The sequence below is a fragment of the Eumetopias jubatus genome, unplaced genomic scaffold, assembly GCF_037043125.1.
Source record: "Eumetopias jubatus isolate StellerSeaLion01/CBP00866 unplaced genomic scaffold, mEumJub1_p1.0 scaffold_12, whole genome shotgun sequence".
NCBI lineage: Eukaryota > Metazoa > Chordata > Mammalia > Carnivora > Otariidae > Eumetopias > Eumetopias jubatus.
In genome coordinates this window covers 18,677,781-18,703,363 of record NW_028274818.1, presented here as the reverse complement: position 1 = coordinate 18,703,363, position 25,583 = coordinate 18,677,781, and the positions used below count along the sequence as shown (strand labels likewise).

Sequence of the window (25,583 nt, the reverse complement as noted above, 5' to 3'; positions counted from 1 at the left end):
GTGAGAATACATAACTTCCCTGGATTTCTTACCTGGTTCTGCAAAAATTCTTAGTCTCTTAAAAACATGTTCACATTCTATAAGAATTAGACTTGTTTCCCTGATTCAGAAGCTAATTGCTCTAATCTGAAAGGCTAATAAAACCTTTTCACCCCAAGAGAGCCAAGTGGTTACAGCCCACGCTGGGTTTTTTGCTTAAACTTCAAAGTTCCAAGAAGACAGCAGAGACTATCTCCCTACATCTGAACATTTTAAGGAGGGACGAAGCTCTAGAATTTGCAGACAATACTGTAAAATTTGCAATGCACAGAGCTATCTGATTCATGGAGAGATTTTACTTACACACCAGTGTTGAAGTTCAGATTCAGCCCCATTTGATTCCAAGATGTTTTCAGGTAGGGAAGTGGACAGCTGCCTCCTTGTCCATGTGAACAGAAAAGATAATTTTTCCTGGACCTTGGTCAGGCTACTTGTGGAGAAAAAATAGCATTATCTTCATCATATCGCTCCAGAGGTAAAGACTAGGACGAAGGGGGCAGACACGTCATTATTTACTGTGAGGTATTTTGTAAGAAATCTATCTCTGAACCAGAACACCTCATGTTCTCATTCAGGATAAAATTAATAACAACGAATATTGCAAACCCAACATTCCTCCACTTTACAGAGTACGAAACTGTGTCACAGATATGTTAAATAATCTTCCCCAAGGTCATATGGTCTCTAGAGGACAGTGAGGGAACTGAAGCCTAAATAGACTGCTCCAGAGTCTGTTCATTGAGCTGCTCTTCTGTAGTGGAGAAAGCAACAATTTAATTTAACAAGATCACAAACTAATATTAGATATGATGTCCTGCGTCTTTCTCATAGTAGACCTATTTTGCTAGAAAGATGATTCACTTTGTACGCAAAGCAAATTTTATCTTGTTTTCATTGAGCAATTCCTTGGGGAATTTTTAATTAGATTGATGAAAATTCAGGATTCCTTTTAATACTTTAAAATAGGGCAATATAGTATTAATAATTACCACTTTTTGTCAGGAACAGGGACTGGGTTAGCAGTATAGACAAAAAAGAATGTCAAGACCTGGGTTGCCATAGCTATTCGGAGACCTGGGAGTATCACATTTAAGATTACAAACAGTCTCTGGGAGTTCTCAATATAATTATGTTTTCTTCATTATTTTGCAAGGGTGTTAATTGCCTACTAGTAATTAACTTCCCATGTGACTGTCAAGAAATGTAATCAATAGTAAGAACAGAGGGACCAAGCTGTCATGGCTTCTGTGACCAATATCCTCTTCTCATCCCTGGCAAGGTGATTCTGTTTGAATAAAATGAACAGGTGCAAATGTACGAGGTTACTCCAGAAAGCCACCAGCTAAATCAGTTCATCTCATGGTTCTGAAATTAAAATGTAGCCAATCAGAACTTTGAAATATAATTGCCTCATTTTCAAACTTAAATACATTATGAGCTTCCTGCTAGTGCTGCACCTGGCAAATCTACTTATTAAAGTCATGAAGGGAAGAATTTGCTGAGACATTTTAAATATTAGGCTGACATTGTAATAAAAGAAAGGAGAAAGGTAGGCATGATCTAATTCTACTGATGTCTGCTCAGTTTGGCATATACTGTTATTCCTCCGAAGCTGATAACCAAATTTCAATCATGGAAATATTTCAAATAATTTTGTACAAAGTAAAAGCTACTAAATTTAAATATATTACCTCCCTTATAATTCTTCAAATTTCCTTAACTTTTTTTATTACTAAGATATTGTTTTATCATTTAACTCACCCAATTTGTTTAACATTCCTTTTTTTAAAGCAAATCTGTTTTTCTTCATCTCCATAGTGGTTTTCTGTACCTTTATAGACACTGTGTGAGTAACGGGTAGGGGCTGTAAGGAAAATGAAATTCAATCTCTGTCACTGCTCTGGCAAAACAATCATAGGTGTTCTGAGATGTGATTAATCTTCATCAGCAGGCAAGGAAGATACAGAATCAGTGTTCAGATTTTTGCCATCAATATTTTAATCTAATTCCTTAGATATCTTCTCCCTTTCTCAGATGCCATAAATCATAATGAAACATTAGATATTTAATTGATAAAAATGCATACTTGTGGAGAGTGATATTGCAACTAGTTTATATGAAATGCATTTACTCAGAATGAATATCGTTATAATCCATATGGTTATAACACTAACAGTAATGACAGCAAATACTAATATTTAGAAAGAAAAATGTACACATATTGAGTGTGGGAAAATTCACAAATCTAAATATAATAAAAATGGAGAAACATAATGTGTGCCACGGTATTAAGTCCAAGCAGGAACATGTGATGTCCCATTGTTCTATGTGACTTAGGAATTCGAGGTCTATAGTACTATATGCAGAACCTTTGAGGAATATGTGTTACAGAATTTATAATATTTCAGCTTTTAGAATAATAATATGATTTTTTTAAGATTTTATTTATTTATTTGAGAGAAAGAGAGAGAGCACAAGCTGGTGGGAGGAGTAGAGGCAGAGGGAGAAGCAGACTCCCCACAGAGCAGGGAGCCTGACGTGGGGCTCAATCCCAGGACCCTGAGATCACAACCTGAACCAAAAGGCAGATGCTTAACCAGCTGAGCCACCAGGTGCCCCAGAATAAAAATAAGACATTTTAAAAACAAAAAATTAAAAAAAAATAAAAAAAATTTAAAAACATCACATTCCAACCTCCCTAGGACTGTGTAATAGGCTCATGTGCTTCAGGAAAGATTTGTTTCTAAAAGAACTTAGGTAAGATCAGGCTTGGTTTTCAAATTAATTATAAATTCTTGTTTGAAGTTTAGAGCCTCTTGGGTTTTAGTATGGTAAATAGGGGCCTGTGGGATTTATTACCAAAACTTATTACTTTCCTGTCTTTCTGTTATTTGGTAATTTTATGTTTTAATTAGAATTATGTGTTAGCGTCATGGAATTCTTTTTCTAAAAAATAACTTGATATTGAATCCCAAAATAATTTCAATGACACATATATTGTTGTGTGTGGGTTTGTTGTCACCGCATAACCTTGTCTGTCTGACTACCGCAGAAGTTGCATATCGGGAGAGGTATACTTCCATGACAAATCACAAACAAACAGAGATGATATTGGCCTAGTGGTCAATGGATAGTTAGTAAGGAAAGATGTCAACCCATGTTATCTTTTGGTAATGCTGTCATCTACAGCTATTTACAGGGGAGGCCTCCTGTCTCATACAATTATAGCTCTAGGGAAAGGAGTTCAAAAACAAAGCCTTCATGTTATGTGTTGATTGCAAATGGCTGTGTTTGGCCAAATGTTAAAGAAACAGATGACCTCTCTTCGGGACACAAAAAGGATAAGCTCTTTTTGGGACATGAAAGGGAAAAAGTCCAGACATTTCAGGCTTTCAGACTTAAAAGAGCTAACTGCTTCTCGTGTCCAAGAATTATAAAATGAAGGAAGAGAAAGCCTAAGAGACACATGTTCAGTAAAAGATCAGAATAAGAATGTGGTCTTCTGTTAAAATCTTGATAGCTTCAAGGTAGTTGGTCCCCTTTAAATCTAAGACAGGCAAAAATGTAAAGAGATGTAGCAGATCTAAAAACTATCTCTGGAAAAGAACTGTGAGTTCAGTTACTGGTAAAGGGGAATCATAAAAGGAAGAACCTCCCAGAAAGTAAAACCAGGGCCTAATCAAGGAACACTTTCCACCTCCAGGGTAAGGAGTCCATAGAGAGTGTTGGAAGGTTTCAGGTTGACTGTGAATAGTGACTTCTTTGTGTCTTCTATTCAAACTCTTTACAAATGGTACTGGTAATTGTGGTTATTTTGTCCCAGTTACACCATTTATAGTAGGTATGAGAAGCAAATAGATAACTCATAAATAATAAATAATAAATAACTCTAGTTTGTTTGACTTGTAGACCAACGGGATCCATATCTGGAGTTGATTCACAAGTTAGTCCACATATCCCAGGGATGGGATATTTGGGTCATCTTCCGCAGGGAGAGTAGAGTACATTCTATATGTAGGAGGAAGAGAGGAAAGGGATATTTGATGAGGTAGTAAGGCTTACTCAATATTCTCTTTGCTCCTTTATTTTTCCTGGTCCTCTTGCAGTTACGTGGTGCAAGTGACAAGGATTAACAAATAAAGCATCAGTGCAAGTAAAGTGTGTGATTTACAGACTAAGGCAGTAAAAACAAACAAAACACACGCTACTTTCTCTTCCCCGACTGTGAAGACCAAGAAGGCCTTATGTTCCAGCATTTGCACTTAGAAGAAGGTAGAGCCTTCATGAGCCTGGGATCCAGTAGAACTCACTGCTGATCCACTTGGCCTGTAATAGGAGCAAAAAAGGAGGGTTGTTGTTGTTTTAAGTATGTAGGTTTTGAGGGATAAATTTTTATAGAAGCAAAATGTAGCCTCTCCTGACAATTATAATACATATAAGAGAAGATAAATGATAGATGATGATAGATAGATAGATAGATGATAGATAGATAGATAGATAGATAGATAGATAGATAGATAGATAGATGATAGATAGATAGTTAGATGATACTGACAATAAATACATAGATTTCTGTTAATATTTTTAGTGTCCTATAAAGATTATACTTTTTGTTTCCTTAATATGCAATAGAAAAAAGAAAACTATAATTTGTAATATATGAGAATTGTACCTAACCCTTTCTTGAATAATTATATTGATTGCATTTATTTGTATAGAGAAGAAACTTTTCTGGTCAATGTCTAATGTTTCCATGGGTTCCAATACAATAAACATTCTTTGAAATTAGGTAAGGTATTCTGAACAACTAAAGTCCATTGGAACATAAAAACAAGTGTATTTTCATTTTAGTTCTTTGTGTTTTGCCCCAGTATATGAAAGATGGCAAGATATTTTTAAGTAATATATCTTTGGTAAATTACTATCATAATGCTTACACAATAGTGAGGCATCACGTTATTGAACATTTATTTGGGAGCTTGAAATATTGGTTCTATTGTAGATCAATCCCTCTGATAACAATTTTACTGGCTTTGCAATTTGCTATTTCAATTTAATATTGCCAGTGGTGTTAGACCTGCTATTACTTTTATTGCTTAGATTACTACTGAAAATATTGTTGTGAGAAAGAAGTAATATTGCCATGATTTTATTATTAGACCACTTTTCTTATACACAATGCCAGGATTCTACAAAAGCATGAGGCTCTCAGACCATACGGTATCATTTATATCTTTTATGACTGGCTCTCAGAGTTCTCCACTAAGAATAGTAATGGTGATTTTTCAGAGCTATGATCATAGAAGCTCACCATTACATCAGATCAAATAAATATAATGCTCCAGGTTTGAAACTTGGCAGTACATTTTCGGGGAAAATAATCAAATAATGGCTGTCTCAGTTTTGTTTTTCTGCCCCAGGTAATTCCAAGATAATCACTGATTTAGAAAAAAAAAAGGCAAGATTATCAAAAGCATGCAGCAACTGCTAAATTTAAACTAAAATATGATTTTTATTTTTGATTATTATGCTTAGATTATTTGAAAAATTAAACATTATGTGTTACATTCTTGGGAAGTGATTATCACAAATTCCCCTTCCCTCAAATTAGTAGGACAACTAACAACTATCTGCTGTTGATAAGTACATAAAATATGATATTGCTTCATACTATGAAATTGGTCCCATTGGTTGTTATCATTAATCTATAATGTTATTACATATAAAACATATTATTAAAGTATTACATATAAAACATATGTAGCTATTTTATATGTTAGCTACATATTATATGCATTCACTACCTAACACATAAACTTTGAATATGACAGTTTATATGTATGTTATTCTTCAGAGCAACATTTCTCAAAGTGTAATCAAGGGAAACCTGATGGTCCTTTTGATACTTTTAGGAGGTCCACAAGATTAAGCCTCTTGTTATAATGTTACTGAAACATGATTGCTTCTTTTTTCACTTTCATTCTCTTATGAGTGTATAGTGGAGATGTCTAGAAGCTTCCTGTTGTGTGATATTGTAAAAAATTGAATGCAGAAACAGATGAGAATCAGATGTTTTCTCTTAGGCAAGACATTAAAGATATTTGCTAAACTGTGAAATAATGCCAATCTTTAAAAAATATATTTTGTCTTAAAAATATAGTTATGTTTCAGAATATGTTGCTTATATATAAAATGTTGATTACTGTTATTTTACATGAATTACTCAATATATATTTAATTTGGTAAATTCCTATAAAATACCCACATAAACAAAAGTCTGTAGGGTCCTCAATGATTACTAAGAATATAAGAAGCTCACAAGATAAGAAGTTTAACAACTATCATGCCACACTTTTTCTTGCCCATCCTCAGTTACAATAGTCTGTGTATTACAGAAGACAGGTCATGGTGCCTGTGCCGCTTCATGGAATTGAGGAGATGTAGGACAAAGTCTCTCCTTGCCGTTGGGTTTTCTCTCATAGTTACAATACGGCTGCTCCACCTTCAGGTCTGCATTTCACTCAGGAGTATGCAGGAAAGGACTGGAAGGAAGAAGAGCAATACCTAAGTCTGCAAAGCAAAACTTTATCAGTACCCCTGACACCCCCTCCCCTCCCCTGCAGATTGCTGCTTTTGTTACACTGGCCAGAATGTTGTTATAGATCCTCCAGAGGTTGCAAGTCATTTTATATTTGATCCCATTGCTGTCAACAATAAAAATCAATGTTCTGTAAGAGACAATGGATATGGCAGGAAACCAGCCACAGCTGCCTCACCTGCTTTCTTCATCTGAACTTAGTAAAATAAAGCCACTAAAAGCATATGAGAACAAGGGGCTTGAAATGGGAGATAATGCTTACATGAGGAAGGAACTTGGAAAGGGAGGGAATGAAAGGGATAGACAGAGAATTAGAAAAACATCTAAATCCACTTAATCTCGAAGCCCTGGAATAGATGGAAAAGCCAGAGGCTGTGGACAGGTCCAAGAGGCTGCATGCATCCAGCCACGGTAAAGATGGAGCCTGTGGAGAGGTGTTTGGAACTTGCTGTTTCTGGGCAAGGCACAATTCCTGCCGCAAAGGCTAAATCTGTAGAAGCCACCATGTCACTGAATTTGGGGAAAGACTGTTTCTGTCATGTGTTTATTGTAATAAACTTCTGAGAATAAAGATTTCCCCTTCATATCTGCCTTCCACATCCCACAAGTTACTCTGACTGACAAACTCTACCCTGGAACTGTTCGAGGAAGGGGATTTTAGGAAAGACTTCTCAGCTTGGGACTGGTGATGATAGTGCCAAGTTCATAGCAAACAATTGAGTACCACTGCCAACAGTCTGTGACATGTAAATGCCACGTCCGAGATGTTTAAATTGGGAATAAATAGAATATGCATGAACAATTAGCAGAATCGGATACCGTTTTTTTTTTTTTTAATGCCAAGTTCCTTACAAACTTAAGTAATATTATGAAAAATGTTTTGGAGGCACACAATACAAAGTACATTTGGTTAGCTGAATCCAGGTTAAAAAAAAAAACCTTCAAAAATTAAGAAATATGAGGAAATACTTTCAATTCATGCATAATAAAAGAGAATATAACATCTCTTAATTCTACATAAAAGCTAATATATAAATATTTGAGGAAGGAGTTAGTGTAAGTATACATCCTAAATCACTATATTATATATAATAATTCCTATATATATTAATTTTATACAAGCATATACATATAAACATATGTTCAGGCATTTATTTTTCATCATAGGCACTGACTCTGTCTTACTGAACATTTTATCATATTTTTTTATGCTAGCAGATACTTTAATTACATGTAAGACTTTTATAAGAAAGGAAGAAAAACTAAAGCAGATTTCAAATGAATATCATACAGACACATAATGGCTTGCCTTCTCTATCTTTCCTAGTTGTCCGTAGAGACATTCCATCTAGCTGCTGGAGATAGCCTCCTTGCCTTGACAGTTTCCCTGTTGTTTCTGTGCACAATCTTGGTTGCTTTTTTTTCTCAGAGGTTTCACTATTTGAGAGGTGTGTTTACTCTTTGTCAAGGTTTGGTTTTCCAAAGCTCTAAAACAATGCCTTAAGCTTCTATCAAATAGCCAGGGACTCAGATAATTTCTTCATAGTGCATTAAGAGTCCTACCTATACTTGGACCTACACTGGGAATATACTGTATCAGAATAGTTTAATATTCTTTATGCTTATTGGTAATTTAATTATAAGTTTGCCAAACTGAACATTATTAAAAAATGGTGATTTTTGTTTATATAGTTTTAAAATTATCTTGTCTGAAAATGCTTTATAATAGTTAAATAATATGTGCATTAGTATCATTTTAATAATTATATACTTTCATGTATTTTTTAAAGATTTTATTTATTTATTTGACAGAGAGAGACAGAGCGAGAGAGGGAACGCAAGCAGGGGGAGTGGGATATGGAGAAACCGGCTTCCCACCGAGCAGGGAGCCCCATATGGGTCTCGATCCCAGGACCCCGGGATCATGACCTGAGCTGAAGGCAGACGCTTAATGACTGAGCCATCCAGGCACCCCTATTTTCATGTATTTTTAATAACATGATAACAACATAGTATATCAAATACAAGATAGGGGTGAAAGTTCTTAGTTTAAGTACTAATGCAACTTTTCTGTACACCTATGCTTATAGGGAAAGCACTAACCTCCTTTGGCCTCCATTTTAATTGTTGAAAAGGAGTAAAAACTTGCAAAAAAAATGAACAGGGGAGGGTGGTGCCAGACATCCTCTTCCCGCTTTAAGAGAAAGTGTATATCCTTTGTGTATTGCTGGCTATTGAAAGGCTATGATATAAAGGCTCTTACTGGGGTGCCTGGATGGCTCAGTCTTTAAATGTCTGCCTTTGGCTCAGATCATGATCCCAGGGTCCTGGGATCGAGACCCATATGGGGCTCCCTGCTCGGTGGGAAGCCTGTTTCTCCATATCCCACTCCCCCTGCTTGTGTTCCCTCCTCGCTGTCTCTCTTTCTGTCAAATAAATAAATAGTCTAAATAAATAAATAAATAAATAAATAAATAAATAAATAAGGCTCTTACTTCTCACGATCGTTACTTTATCCTGGGTTTCTCTGTCTGAGAGTAGGCACGTGGTTTCTAATGAGCTTGATCTCATAGGCAGATGTTGCTTGTGAGTTCCATAGTTTCTCTCTAGGTATGACTTACAAGGCTTCATACCTGGAGGAGTATATTCAACATCTCGAAGTCACAGTTTTAATATTTATACCATGGACATAGCAATAACTACTGTGTAGAATTAAGAGAATTAGGTGCCTACAGGAGCACTTGATACTTAAAAGATATCAAATGTACATTTTCCTTATGCAATCATAAATAGCTACTTTTAGTTTTGCTTTTAAACAATGATTACCTTTTTTGCAAGACATTTTGAATATTTATCAATATTCTGAAACTTACCTATACTGTAATTTCAGCACCTGAAATTCATTTGCCAGTTTCTCACCCGTAAATTAAGAAATTTATCTATGTTTTTATTTTGCAATGTTGCGTTCAACCTGAATTCCCTTTTTCCATAGTACTATTCAAGCTTAGAACTATAATATGCATCTTATGTCAATTCTGTTTTCTCACATGGGCAACATGTAGCTTCATATTTTATATGACTAAACTCAAACTCTACTTTTCCAAATTAATTATTCTGTATCTGTTTATATTTAGCTTCGACCATTTCTCTCTGGATCTCGTCATTTCGTTTAAGCCACTGAAGAAGTCATACTGTATGTAATGTGTTGTCTTAGGCTTTGGAAGGGGAAAATACAAAGAAAAGTAAAATGTTGTCCCAACCCTCAGAGAAATATAAAATGAGCTCACCTTTTATATTTCTCTGAGTCTATTGTTTTCCTCATTTTTTTCCTCATGGTTGGCTCCATGTAATAATTCCATAATTCAAATTTATTTCACATCACATCTCAATAAAGCTGGCCTGCCCTACTGTGCTGTTATGAGGTTAGATATAATAACATTTGTGAAGTCTACTAAAAAAAAGTACTTTTTGAATAGAGGAAACAATAATATTTTCCCCCTGTTAACTCTCTTTTGTGTTTTTTTAAGGTAGGAGTCATGCTTTTTTCACACTTGGTTTGTTTTGGACTCTAATGAATAACAGTGTCACTTTGAACAATTTACTGAACCTTCCTAAAGTACTTTTCCACATTATCAAAATGAAAAATATAATAGCACCTATCCCCAAGGACTGTTGTAAGGATTAAATGAGATAATCCACATAAAGTGCTCAGCATAGCACACATAGAAACACTGAATAAATTAAAAGAAGAAAAATAATAACTAGCATTTATCACTAATGATATAAAAGGCATTTTATTGAGTTTTCATGGTAATTAATTTAATTTACACATTAAACCCATGAAGAAAGTACTATTGTTATAGCTACAATAATTATTATTGTAGTTTTAACACTTAACTAGCACAGTGATGGGCACACAGTAGACAATAAATATTTGCTATACTTTTGTTAACTCTAGGTTATAATTACCTTTAAGGCTTCAATTAGCTGTATTAGTAAACATTCTTTCAAGAATAGAATCTGACCACAGCAGAAAAGGAATTTACTTAAAGACATGGATTGGATAGCTCACAGAATCAGCAGGAGGACTGGAGATTCTGGCTCAAAGGCCACGTCAGGAATACTACCTAAATCACATAGCAAGAGCAATTTTTTTGAGGACATCGAGGAGCAAAAGAATCTACAACTGTCATCTCTGATACCCCAATGCAAAGTATTGAATTCATCATTATCAATAATGTTGCTAGATAATTCATTTGATGCAACTTCCAACATTTGTACATCTTTGTTACAAAGGTTGTTGAAGGAGCAGTTCTTCATTTTGGAGAGAATATCCAAATGTGCCAGAACCACTGACTTAGAAATTTCACGCAGGCATTGAGTAGTTCAGCGTTCATAAGATTTATTTGCAGTCTTTGTACACAGCTAAGGTATGGGCCAGAAGCCAGAATACATGCTACTTGTGTTTTTCATATCTTTTCAGTATGAATTCATTAACAAAATACATCCTGTGGCATGATGAGATGATCTATGTTCCTATGAAATAAATTGTACCACAGAGGCTGTGAGATGATTGAACCCCAGAATAAAATGAGAATGTTTAACTCTTGTACCTGACATATGAAAGAAAACTGCTTCTGGTATATTCTCTGTTTAAAATGATAGAGAAAACAATTTGTACCAGAGAAGAAGCTCTATCCCTAGTGCCAGAAGTCATGCCACCAGTAAGCTACCACATCTGGAATAGCAGTTTTAATTAGAGTTGCTCTATGATTAAGCTGTAGCCAACATGGTGAGTTAATTGGAGATGGAATATGAATACTATCCTCATAATTTTCAGTACTGAATGGATCTCTAATTCCTGCAATTATGTCAAGTATACAAAACAAGCAATATCACTTTGGATTTAGTCTTTTGGTAGGAAAGGGAAGCTTCATTTTATCCTTCCTACCTAATAGACTTTATTTCATAATACATTGGGGAGCCAATGTTCTCCTATTTTAATTCTTTAGTCAGGGACTAGGAAAATAAAGATGGCATGAGTTAAGGTCCCACTGGACCTAATTTGAGGGGGAGTCAGGGAAAACCCAATTTACTGTCTTATTTCTATAAGGCTACACACTGATTCCTGGAATATTCTGGCATTCAGGGGCCCTAAGAATTAATTCACAATGTAAAAGAAAGATTTGCCCTACTTAAACTGTGTTATAGGAGTTCCGAGGCTTTGAAATGATTCAGGACTGGGAATTCAATAGGGTCTCATTCTTCTCTCTCATGATGACTCAAGTCAGGTCTTAGTCACCAGACTTAATTTTTTTTTTTCAGTTATACAAATCAAATAGGACCTTAGGGCAAGGGTCCTGATTTAAATCCCTGGGGACCATGAGCTGATGAATAAACTACAAAATTCCTACTGGTTAGACCTTTCTAAGTAGCACACTGGACCTGTAATATATTACAATACCTATGTTCATTGTACCTCTGTTGATTAATAGCTGCCACCAGGCCTCAGTTACAGAGTATTAATTGTATCCTCATTGAAATCAGAATTTTCCTGATTTCACAGATTTTCACACTAACTGGCATCCCAGCTTAGAGAAAACAGCAAAGTATTCATCAGAGATGTCAGCATTCTTTTCACCAATGTGTGTAATTTTTTTTCTCCAATAAAAATCAGCAAATTCTGGGGCGCCTGGGTGGCTCAGATGGTTGGGCATCTGCCTTCGGCTCGGGTCATGGTCCTGGGGTGCTGGGATCGAGTCCCGCATCGGGCTCCCTGCTAGGCGGGGGGCCTGCTTCTCCCCCTGCCTCTGCCTCTCTCTCTCTCTCTCTCTCTCTCTCTCTCTCTCTCTCTGACTCTCATGAATAAATAAATAAAACATTTTAAAAAATCAGCAAATTATTGGTAGCCTATTGGAAAATTAATTTTAGAATAGTTTCAAAAAACTTCCCTGAGGCATGATGGGTGATGGAAGTGGGGCGAGATGAGCGTTGTCTTCCCAGTGAAGGTTACTGCTTTGATTAAGATTATTACAATGGCTGAAAGCAAGACAGCATTAGTCTATGAGACAAAGAAAAAGGTGCTGTTTCTTGGGGGCAAGGAAATAAGCATTAATGATTAATGCTTTGAATTATTCTGAGTTAATTTCAGTCCTCCCGTATATCTACCTTCCAGTTCCCATGTTCCCATGCCTTCCCAATCAGTGTTCTTTCTAACTTTAATTTAACAGATCTGGCAGGAATTTAAACTCAATCTTGGGATCAAAATTTGTTTTGAAGCCCTACAGCTGCAAGAGATAAAAGAGTCCTTTAGCACAGTCTTTGAAAGTCTCCAACATTCATTCTATCCTTTGAGAAGAATATAGGAATTTGAGCTCTCTAAGCAAGCCATCTCTATTTGTAGTAACCAACTTACCCTCAGTCTTTGAATTTTTCATGTTCTTCATTCAGTTCTATGCAGGCACATAGTCCCAAATGCTGTTTCTGCACATTCTAGATGAGCACAGGTGGTATTTCTTTTGTCAAATTTCCACCCGTAATACCATATGGATTTAAAAAGCCTCTGTCTCAACTAGTCTAGGACACCAAGTATATGTTCTCCCTATTGCACACAAAAGCTATTGCCAAACCACTTTGGGTACCAGTATTTTATTTGCCCAGATTCTTTGCTGCAAGTTAAAAAAAAAAAAAAAAAAAAAAAAAAACAAGCTCTAGCTAACCGAATCTTATAAGGACTTTATTAAAGCATAGCATTAAAGTATAGCATGTGGAATCATCAAGTAATCTAGAGAGGCATACTCTTGCTACATAGTCAAGATAAAGTCAAAAATCTTGCATAAGACTTATTTAGTGAGGTCATCACTGCTAACTGCAATAAATGCTAGACAGCTCCAAACACTACCATTACTGTGGTAACCACTACTTCCTAAGAGAATTGCTCTGGGCCTCTTCTTTGCTATTGCATCAACAGCTTAAGATTCCAAAAATGGATGGGTACAATGGATTCCTATTGTTTATATGATGCACCCACTCTGTTTCTGCCTGGGCACTGGGAAAGTAAAGACCTGAGTCTTGCAAGTTCTGTAGTTAAAGCTCTGTTTAGGTAATTTCTCAAACATTTGATAAGGAATTCATAAACAGGACAATCCAATCAAGGACAGATCATTTGGATCACTGTATTAAAGTATCTTAATATAAAAATATGCTGTATCTTTCAGAGAAAAAGAAAACTGGAAAAACACAACTTATTTCTAGGCAGCTGCTGGGGAATTAGGATCAGTTTTAGATTTATGCCCTTGTGGACCCATCACTTTGTAGCCTCATAAAATTGGCCAGTTCACAAGCTATTGAACAGACTTGTCATTTACTTTATGCAGCATTATAGTATTTTGTCAATTTCAGTACAAACTTTATTCTCATGACTTATAGAATGGTGTGAATAGACTTACATTGATATGTGGCCACTCAAAGTCATGCCAGTGATTCACTGTAGAAGTTGGGAAAATTCTAAAATGATACAAATCATTCAAATAGTCCCTATGAAGTGTTTAGATTAAAAAAAACTTTGTAAAAGTAAAAATTGAATAATTATAGTCAGAATTATGGAGTGGGTCAAAATTTTTGTATTCATTGTACTCTCACAGGGGTCAGATTTTCACTTCAGTCCTTGGTAACTTTCTGCCGTTCAGGACACTGATTGCCTGAATTTTCTCTCTCTCAACTTTTTTTTTCATATCAGCCCTCTTCCTACTCACACATCCCCACTTGTTTCTCAATTTCTTGTGTTACCTATTTAAGGCCACAATTTCTGTGGTGTCAAGGTTTGCAACTAATTGAGGCAAATCTTTGCTAGTGAAAATCAGAAGACAGAAGAATCCATGCTATCTTCTAGAAAACTGACTCTCGAGGAACAAAAAGTAGCTTTATAACAGGGTGTTCTGGTTGGGCAATAACTTTGAAGACCAGTGATAGGCATAATTTGATGTTTATTTGTCAGCTCTGGAGGTAGTACTTATCATAAGGATAAACCTATTTTAGACTAAACCAACAAATTAATAAATAAAAATCCAGCCATAGAAACAGAATGTATTTTTCCATGTGTTCAGGGTATAGTACTGCATTCAACGTAAGGAAGTAGTGTATGCTTTATTAACTTATTGCTTAACAGGAAATTTGTGTTACTGTAGTTGTTATTAAATATGTATTATTTCAGAAAATCCTGCATTCCCAACCATAAGCAGAAGAGATGAGTTTGAAGGCATTAGATTGGTAATGTCACAAAATCAGAGATGATGATGCTTTCTGTTTAAAAACAACGTTTCATAGATTCTTCAGATATATCGGACACACATTTTTTTTTTTTGCCTATTACCTATTTTCATTTTAAGATGCCCTGTGTCCCTGCATATTTCACCAGATATTATACAATATTTTATTATTATGATGACTATTGCTATACTTGCAGAATAATTAAAATTGTCATCCATAAGGAAGTGTCATTTCTACTGAAAGATACTTTGATTGTCTCAATATGTTAATTGTTTGGGAAAAATGCATGAAATGTGAAACTAGGAGGCTTTTACTTTTCTATTAATAAGCAATTAAATAAGATCATTTTTTTTAAATGTCTGACACATAAGATATGCAAATAGTGTATTGACAATTCAATAGTATTTTTTGGCTATCTTTTTATATTGATTCACAATATTTATTTAAGTTCTAATCTAACAACACAGGCATATGAATTCATAAAAACCATAAAAGCACCAGTTTCCTCTCTCAGTCCTTCTTAACCATAGTCCTACTTTCTAATGGAAGCAGATTCTGTTTTGGATTATTTTCATGGATTTATAACTCAAAAAATTTCTAAATAATAATGAAAAATACCTGATTAGTTTTCTACACTTCTGAGGAAGTACATTACATGGTCTCAAAGCTCTAGAAAATTTAGAATGCTTTAGGGGGCACCTGGGTGCCTCAGTTGGTTAAGCATATGACTCTCAATCTCAACTCAGGTCTTGATCTCAGGGTGATGAGTTCAAGCCCTGCATTTGGCTCCACACTGGGCATGGGGCCTACTTTAAAAAAAAAAAATGCTTTACAACACCTATGAAAATATATTCTAAATCAGTTCTGAACAGAGATTCTGAATATTTAAAAATACATAATCAGTGATATTGGTCAGTGATTTTCATATTCATCAATATAGGCAGAAACATAAATCAGGGTTTACATATTTATGACTGGTTATTTTACACCCTGAAATTTTCAGTTTTCTACTCTTACTTATTTAATTCAATTGTGAAGCATGAGAATAGAGTACAAACGTATAAATACATAAGATTGATATGTCAATGCAGTAGTGTTAATAAAAATCTTAGCTAACATTAGAGTTATGAAAGTAAAGATCATCTGTATTCTACTTACATAACGATGCCAGTAAAATTTATGTAAAGGTTTATTGGAGGGACTGTATTAATATTTAAAGCACTTAAAAGAGTTCTTGTCAAAGTAAGAAATAATGAGAGAGACACAGAGAGATAGGGATGAGGAGAGAACAAATTAGTTCCAAAATTAGCTAATCAAATATCAGGTGTTACCTAGAGTTACTATCAAGGGAAAGGGGGGAAAAAAGGAACAAAGCTTGTTCAACGATTTAAAAAAAAAAAATACTTCATTTTGAATGGAGTAGTAGCAGTATAGAAAGTCAACATGGTACCTCTCTAGTCTTCTATAACTTACTGGAAAATTGTCACCTAGCCTAATTCTCTTTGCCTCCATGGAATTCATTAACATCATGCATTTCTTTCTGCATTATTTTTTGCTTGATGTGAATTAGTTTTGTTAAGAAGATTGATTGACTATAAATTCCTGCAAGCAAGAGGATGTTTATTACCATTATTATTATTGTTGCTGTATTATTTTGTTTCCCTATAGTCCTCAAGACCATGCAGAGCAAAAATGCTCAGGTGGTACACACTTAACAGGTATTTCCAGATTAATATCTCTCTAATAACCTAGATACTAAATTTAGCTTTTCTACGTTCTTTTTATATAACATTAATTTGTTTTCTTTTATAAATTTATTCACCCCAAAATGTATGTCTAGTCATTGCTTACTTGCCATTTGAAAAGCAATAGTACTTTATCTTTGACATGGCTTTTGGCAACTACTGTAGGATAAAATGTTATCTTGCATCCCCTAATCATTGTATTGTCTCTTTGTAGTTATGTAAATCCCTAGATTTATATGGCAATTCTACTGTATCATTCAAATTTCATGTTCACAGTCTATAAATATGGATCTTACTAATTGCCAAGCACAAAAGAAAAGATATCCACGGGAATATTTCTGGAGATTCTCTTGATTTCTAAGTAGAATGAATTTCAGAAATGGAAGATGTTATTTTAATATCAGAAATTATCTCATGTCATTTGCCATTTAAAAAAATAAGATAAAAGGTTTATCCACAGTCACTCTCAAAGACTGAAATATCTGTATGCTCTGTGCACAACAGGTGTCCAGTAAATATTTTGAGTGACTGTCAGTAGTGACTCCTAATGACTTCATAATGAAGTAATTATTCAAGGGCCATGTTAAAACTGTGTCTCTTAGAAATTACATAGTGACAGTTTTCAGTTGACATACACTATAACATACACTTCAGTAATATAAAATGCATTCTATTTTAAAATATTATTTAACTTGAATAAAATTTACTAATTTAGAAACTTTCAGAATAGTATTATAACAAACAATGAAAATAATTAAAATGTGTATAGCCATGAAACAATAAAGTCTTATCAAAAGTGTTCAAGTAAAAGATGGCAATGAAATGAATGATTAGTTTTCAAAGTGACGGCATCTGCTCTGTGAATAATCCAAGAAATGCTTTCCAATTTCCATGCATCAACTCTTTTATTCAAAAGAGGGAATTTCTCAAAAGAGACATATGGGACCAAACGAAACGTAGGGTACTGTGAAATTGGAATTTTAAAATGCATCTCTTATTTATACCCCACTTACTTAAAAAAATGATTTGAAGCATATCAAATGGCTACATCCTCAAAAATCTTCCTTCATAAATCATTTTTTTCTTTTGTTTTATTTTTTTCCTTCTCCTTCTGGTAAAAGTCGATACCATAAATGTCCAAAAGATGCCAGAGAGCTGTATTCATTTGCTCTAGGTGAAATAACAACTCCAATAACATGACTATCATTTTCTGTTAATTGCCAAAAAATTATATTTGCAGCATTGATGAAAGGGTCTGGATCTGAATATTGAAATAGCCCTAATACATAAAATAACTATAAATTAGTTGCTCTAAATACGTATATGTATTAATGTAATTTGCCCAAGTGAATGGCATAGTTTAAGAAATGACAATTTGGAGGTTTTAAAATAGTGTGTTAGAGACACTGCCCACATCAAGAAACGGCTATTCTATTGACACACCTTATCCAAATCCAGTTAAATAAAAGTAGCTGCAACTGAACATTTGAAGACAACTGTTTTTGAATTGGATATTTAAAACTAACTAAATGGTAATATAAAGAGCTGTTTATAACATCATACAATTTTAAAGTGAAATGAGATTATGACCATCCACAATGTTCTATTTCAGTTTCAAAGGAAGAAAAGAAGGCAAGGAGAGGCTGAAGTTTAACGCATACCATGTAACTTTTCGATGGGTAGAATAGTGACTAAAATATCATTTGTCTCACTTGCCAAATAATGCTTTTTCAGCCACTGAAAACACTTTAGAAATCTTGTGGTGGGTTCATGTGTTTGTGGGGAGGAAACTCAGCTACCTACTACAGTGAAATGGATGTAACATGAGAGTCTCAATAAAACTGATGTTTTAACGCAATAGTAAAAGCAAAAAAAGGGGCTTTTTTTTGAGTCCCTGTTGATAATATTTACTCTGGAAGAAAAGGCGAGATGGGGGAAAGGCTATACTACCTTTTGCTTGGTGTATGAAAATGTTTTTATTGAGGTAAAATTATATAACATAAAATTTGCCATTTTATCTATATAGTTCAGTGACATTAATTACATTAACAATGTTGTACAACCATCACCACTATCTTTTTTCCAAAAAGTTTGCATCACCATAAACAGAAATTCTGCTGCTATTATGCAATAGTGTTCCATTCACTCTTTCCTCACCCCCTGGTAAATTCTAATGTATTTTTTATCCCAATGAACTTGATTACTTTAGATATTTCATGTAAGTGGAATCATACAATATTTGTCTTTTTTTTTTTGGTCTGGTTTATTTTATTTACATATTTTCAAGGTTTATTCACGCTGCGACATGTATCAGAACTTCATTTTATTTTTATGGGTCAATAATATTTATATATATATATATATGTACACCATAATTAGCATATATATTCATGTATGGATGAATAGTTGGGATGTTTCCATCTTTTGGTTATTGTCTCAGCTACCTTTTGTGTCTAGATAATTAATAGACCTTTAGATAATTGCTTGTTTTAGTGTAGCATCAACTTTTGTTTCTTTGTTGGTTAATCAGACATTTGAAAAGAAAACAATTTCAGATATAATAATTATCAGCACAAAAACAAAAGCCAGAATTAGAGCTTTAAATTCTTTTTAATTTTTTATTTTTGGTATACACTTTGTTTTAAACTGCTTTGTCTTGACAACTTAGAATATGGTTAAAGGGAATAACTAGAAGGCATAGTTGAATATTGTAATTTTCTATTTTAAAAGCTTTCACTTTTTCTTTGAACATTAATATAATCATTTACTAATGAATATATATATATATTTTCTATACTGAGTTAATGAAAATATTTCTTTAATATGAAACACTTAGAAAGGATTCTTAATACTAATGCCAAAAATGAAAGCTAGATTAATGATGACTACTTGTGGGAGAAAGTTCATTCAAATACCATCAAAAGGAGAACATGGAAAAATTAAATTCAGCTTAAACTTTCTGGCTAAACTATTTGTTTTAGTATAAGTTATTTTAATTATCTTCTACCATGAAAGTTCTATTTTGAGGGGAACAAAAAAGAAAATTCTAAAGCATGAAAAAAATCAGAATTTGCTATTAATCTGCTACACACAAAATAATAGCATTCATTTTTATATTAACATATTAAATGTGTTTGGGGAAAAGGGAAAAATAATTGTTTTATTAAAGTATTTAATTTTAACATTTTTCCAGATGAATTCAAGTTCTTTATGAAAAGGCTACCCATGAATTATTTCCTCAACACCTCTACCATAATGCATTTGTGGACAATGGATTCTAATTTTCAGCGCCGCTATGAACAACTGGAGAACAGCATGAAGCAACTATTCTTAAAGGCGCAGAAAATTGTACACAAGCTCTTTAGCCTTAGCAAGAGATGTCATAAACAACCCCTCATCAGCTTGCCAAGACAAAGGTAAGACATTTGTGGCAATATAGACAACTGAGGACATTGTTTTGACGGTGAGCTCTATTTATTTTCTGAATGCAGATGTGGTAATTATACATAGCATGCTGTTATAATTTATATCATTAAAGATAACTTGAAAACAACATTTCTCTTAAGTCTCAGAATAATAAATTTTATTTCCAAAGCAATAATCCAATGGAGAACCCATATGCTGACACTTCCTTGTTTTTCATTTTCTTTTATTATCAGAATCAGGAAATCATTCTCTTTTGTGTGGTAGTTAACTAATAATTGTATTACAGTGAACAGAAAAACACAAACCCTACAGCTATATTGTAAGCATAGAAGTAAGCAGGACCACAAAGTGAAATTTCTCAATATGTAATTTTCAAATAAAAGAATTTAAAGTTCATTTTCTTTGAGCAGTGTTCATAATAACATGAATAAACATGAATAAACCTCATTCTACATGAATCTGACAATTGCTGGAAAAACTTGTAATCATTTATATGAATAATGACAGACTATTAAAATATTTGTGTCTGAGCTAATTTTGTGAAGCATAGTTTTTGGATTTTGCAATCAGTGCTATGAGAAGTTGTATTTATTTATTTGAAGTCAGATATTTTTAAAAAATAGCAAAATAAAAAGCTAAGAAAAATAGGAAAACATCAGGAAACAAAACTGCGTCTGTATTAGTATCTCTGTTATATAATGCTTGAATTTTGACTTGATGCTTCATTATGAGGAGAAATCTATAATTATAGATTTTTTTCACTGAAAAAAATGTGGAAGTCCATACATTTTTTAAAAGTTCAATTTCAAAATAGATCATTGGCATTGTTTTTATAATTCAGTGGTTTTTAGGATACTCAAAATTTATGCAAATACCAGCTCTTGAGAACATTTTTGTTGTCCCAAAAAGCAACCCGGCACCAATTAGTAGTCCCTCCCCATACTTGCACACCCAGCTCGAAGATATTTGCCTCTAGAAATTTGTCTAATCTACTATTTGTCCCAATAATTTGCCTATGTTTGACATTTCATATAAATGGAATCATATAGTATATGGTCTTTTGTGACTGGCTTCTGTTACTTAGTGTAGTCCTTTCAAGTTTATCCATATTGTAGCACCTATCAGCAGTATGGGTACATTACATTTGGGTTATCAATTAATTATTTGAAGGACATTTGGGTTGTTTCCACTTTTGGGCTAGTAAGAATAATGTTGCTATGAACATTCATGTACATTTTTAAGTGGACATTGATGTTTAGTTTTCTTGGGTATATACCTGAGAGTAAAATTGATAAGTCATAAGATAACTTTATATTTAACATTTTGAGGTAATGCCAAAATGTTTTCAAAGGTGGCTGCACCATTTTATATTTCCACCAGCCATGAGTGACAGCTCCAAACATTCCACATCCTCACTAATACTTGTTACTATCTGTCTTTTTGATAATAGTCATCCTAGTAGATGTGAAGTAGTACATTTTTGTGGTTTTAAATTACATTTCCCCAATGACTAATGATGCTGAACATCTTTTATGTGTTTATTGTCCATTGTGTATCTCTTTTGGAAAATTTTATTTAAATCCTTCCCCATTTTTAAACTGTCTTTAATTTTTATTATTGAGTTTAAGTGTAGTTCTATATTGGGATGCCAGTCTCTTATCATCTCTGTGATATACAAATATACCCTTAGTATTGGTCTTTTACTCTAAAATGTGGAACAATAAGCAAAAAGAAACAAAATGAGACCTGCAAAATGAACCTCAACTAGTAAGATGATTTCTTGACACTTTCTCTATAATGACATGTAGGTTGAAGTTTTTCTTTGTAATGCATAGTGTAATTCATCCTTGAGATAAAGTAGGATACTCAGGTTAATCTCACCAAGTTTACACTGTCACCATCGTTGCTTTCATGAATTCATGTGAAATTAAAATCTTCATTTCTTACTTGAATAAATTGGGAAGCCTGTGGTAATCTGGCTTCTTAAAGGTAGTGACCTTTTGCTACTACTCTAAAACTTTTGAGGTAAGGAACAATGACATATTCATTTCATTAAAGGACAATAATTATAGCAATTATTAAAAAATATTCATACATAATCCCTACAAAATAATTCAACTACACTATTTTGTGCTGTTATATATTATTCACAAAATGGCCAAGGATACCTCGATATATTACATTTAAGGTGTGTTGGTAAAAGTTTAACAACCAACTTTCCAGGCGGGGGGAACCCCTAATTTATAGCATTTGACAATTCTTGTGATATGCATAATTGGCTCTTCTGAGCCAATATATGCAGGCAGCAGCACACCACTAAGAACTGATTAAAATATTTTTATGAAGTTATCTCTTCTTCATTAATAGTAGAAGGTGAGATATGATAAAATCCCTTCTCTAATGTCACAGGGAAGAATTAAGTTTAGGTCTATGTTATTCTTATCTGAGAACTATGTCATGCACTTCCTGTATATGCTCAACAGTGGGGTTTAACAAATTGGCACATGGGCTGTAACTGATCCTCCAACTCTTTTTTATCAGCCCCCAAGGAAAAACTGTTTTATACATTTCAAATTGTTGAAAAAATCAAAAGTGAATGGCATTTTTTGGTTGATGAAAATTGTATGGAACTAACATTTTAATATCCATATAAAGAAGCACACTCGTATGTTTACATATTGTCTCTGGCTACTTTCACACTATAATGGCAGAACTAGATAGTTGCCACATAGTTACATGGTCCTGAAACCCTACAATATTTGTTATCTGGTTCCTTACAGAATAAAAATTTGCTGACATATGTTCTAACGTGTACTCTATCTTTAAAAGTGTTATTGAGTGTTTTAAAAGAATTTAATCCATATATCATTGAAATATTTTATATTATAAATACATGTTATGCTAAATACAGTATATTTTAACTTTAGTTTTCATCATATGGAGACCTTATACAACCAGATTGAATCCTGAATCCTGAGTGTTCATGGAGTAATATTGAATATTTTACTAAAAATTTCTGTAGTATATATGTGTGTGTGTGTATATATATATATACATATAATATCTACATTACATATATATAATATATAATATATATGGATACATATAACTATATATGTATGTTTATTAGCCACCCAGTGGCTTATGTATAATATACATGCAAATATATAAATATATATACATCATATACAAATATATACATAAATATATAAAATATATATTTATATTATGTATCTGTGTAAATATATTTTAACTAATATAACACCTATAAGAGTAGTCTAAAACCCTGCAGATCAAAATGATTTTAATTCAAATGCCATTTCAAATTGATATCCAAATACAAATTTGGATTATTTCATAAAGTGAGTCAACATTTTTGAGTTTAAGTGTAATTCTGTATTGGATGCCAGTCTCTTATCATCTCTATGATATACAAATATACCCTTCCATTCTGAGATGTTTTTTAACTGTCTTTGTGTATCTTTTCTCTCGCTCTCAATCTCTCTCTTCAGTCTAAAAGTTTGTCAATTTTTGTCATCTATTCAAGGAACTAACTTTTAGTTTTCTTAATATTCTTCACTATTTTTCTCTTCCTTAATGACTTTTCCACTGTAATCATTAGTATTTCCTTCCTCTGTTTGCTTTGTGCTTATCAAGATTTTCTAGTTTTGTAGAGAGAAGGGTTGGGTTATTGATTTGAATACTTACATCTTCTTTAATATAGGCTTTCACAGCTATAAATTTCCCTCTAAGCGCTGCTATAAGATCCAGTGCATTTCTTTCTCTGAGGCTTTGTTATCCAGCTTTTTTTAATTTCTAACTGAAATGTGACTATTTCTGTCCCATATGTGTTACCAAGTATTTACAACTCTGTAACATAGGCAAGAAAAATAGAAATTTTAATATTTTCAAAGTGAGAATGAGAATGGTATTTATATCTGACATGCAGGAATAATGTTTAAAAATCCTTTAAATCATATTTGTTTTTCCCTTCAGTTTCTTTTCATCTCTTTTCAGACTATTTTCTTACTTCCCTTTCTCCTTTGCTGAATATCCAGACACTTTTTTAACCCTTCCTCTTTATTGACCCTCATTTCTTCAGTATAACCCCTCCTTACTGAACTCTTTCTATATTTTTGTTATGCAAAGTGATTTGGTGCTCTTAGAAAATCAATTTACAACTTCTCACTAATCTACTACAAAATGGTGCCCCCCCACCTTCGACCAACTTTCTTTTTTAATGCATTAGAGGATTACATGTAACAGATTTTTTCTTTTTTTTAAGTTTTTTCATACTTTCAAATATATGAGATATCTGATTTATCCTTCCAATAATTTTCTCTTGTACCTCAAATAATTCAAATCAATTTCCTTCACTTATAATAATAGGGGAACTTTTTAACAAATATAAAATCTAATAAAAACCTGGATCCATTTTGACTATGTCCTGAAAGCAGTAAAAATGAAGTATAAAAATGTGATTTGCCTGTGTTAATAAATATCTTCTACCTGCCATAAAGCTTATTTGAGTTAGAGAAGTACTTTCAAAGTCTAATACTATAAATATGTTTGCTTTTCTGTTTGTTTTGATAGTTAATTTTGTCAAAACCCATGTATTATTACAGTATGTAGAGTTCTGTAATATTTAAGGAATGGATCTGTAATGTAAATCCTTAAGTTGGCCAACTGCTTGTAGTTGATTTTGGACTACAAAATTGTGACAGTCAGATATATCATTACAAAAATTAGAAAATAACAAATTTAGTTACACACTGCTTCCTGAGATCAAAATCCATGGCTAGTACATAAAAGAAACATCCCAGGCCCTTGCCATCTTTGCATTGGTCTTTGGAGAAATAAAGCAACAATGATGCAAGGATACATTTTATCCAAATTCATTATTTCAATTACATTATTCTCCATATACCAATGTACTGGTTCAGACAACACCCTTCCCAAGTTAACAATGCTTAAAATGGGGGGAGATACAGAATTAAAAGTCTTTATAACTTTCCTAGGGCAATTTTCACTTTTATTTACATTTTTTATCCTATCACCATTCCCCCTTGGTCCTCAAGAGAAGAAAAGCAAAATTGAGTGACAAAGTGTTCCTACTTCTGAGTACCAGGTATGATTTCAGGTGACCTGTACATAAAACATTTTGCTGCTTTATATGCCTTAAGTGTAGCTTTTCTGTTATCTTAGTGGCAAATCCTGTAGCTGAAATCTTCTATAATGACTTTGACTAGTAGATGTCAAACTATTTGGTCTCAGGACCCCTTTATACTCTTAAAAATTATGGAGAAATTCAGAGGTTTTGTGTATGAGAGATAGAAATCCATGTATAAATGTATGTGCATATACATATATTCACACATATTTCCTATAGTAAAAATTGAAACAGAAATTTTAAAATATGTATTTATCAATACAATTAGAAAGAACAATAAGTATGATCACTGCATGTTAATATATATAATATTTAAATTTGAGTGATTTCTGCAGAA

The 25,583-nt window shown here is 33.3% G+C and overlaps 1 protein-coding gene across 2 annotated transcripts in view; it reads left to right on the top strand.

Moving 5' to 3' along the window:
• The window catches only part of BRINP3 (BMP/retinoic acid inducible neural specific 3), a 364,729-nt gene that overhangs the window by 281,928 nt on the left and 57,218 nt on the right, over positions 1–25,583 (top strand). For both annotated transcript variants that reach the window (XM_028104768.2, XM_028104769.2), the window contains one exon: positions 19,844–20,066. In XM_028104768.2, the coding sequence (XP_027960569.1) occupies positions 19,844–20,066 (223 nt within the window). The remainder of the gene's footprint in view (positions 1–19,843; positions 20,067–25,583) is intronic.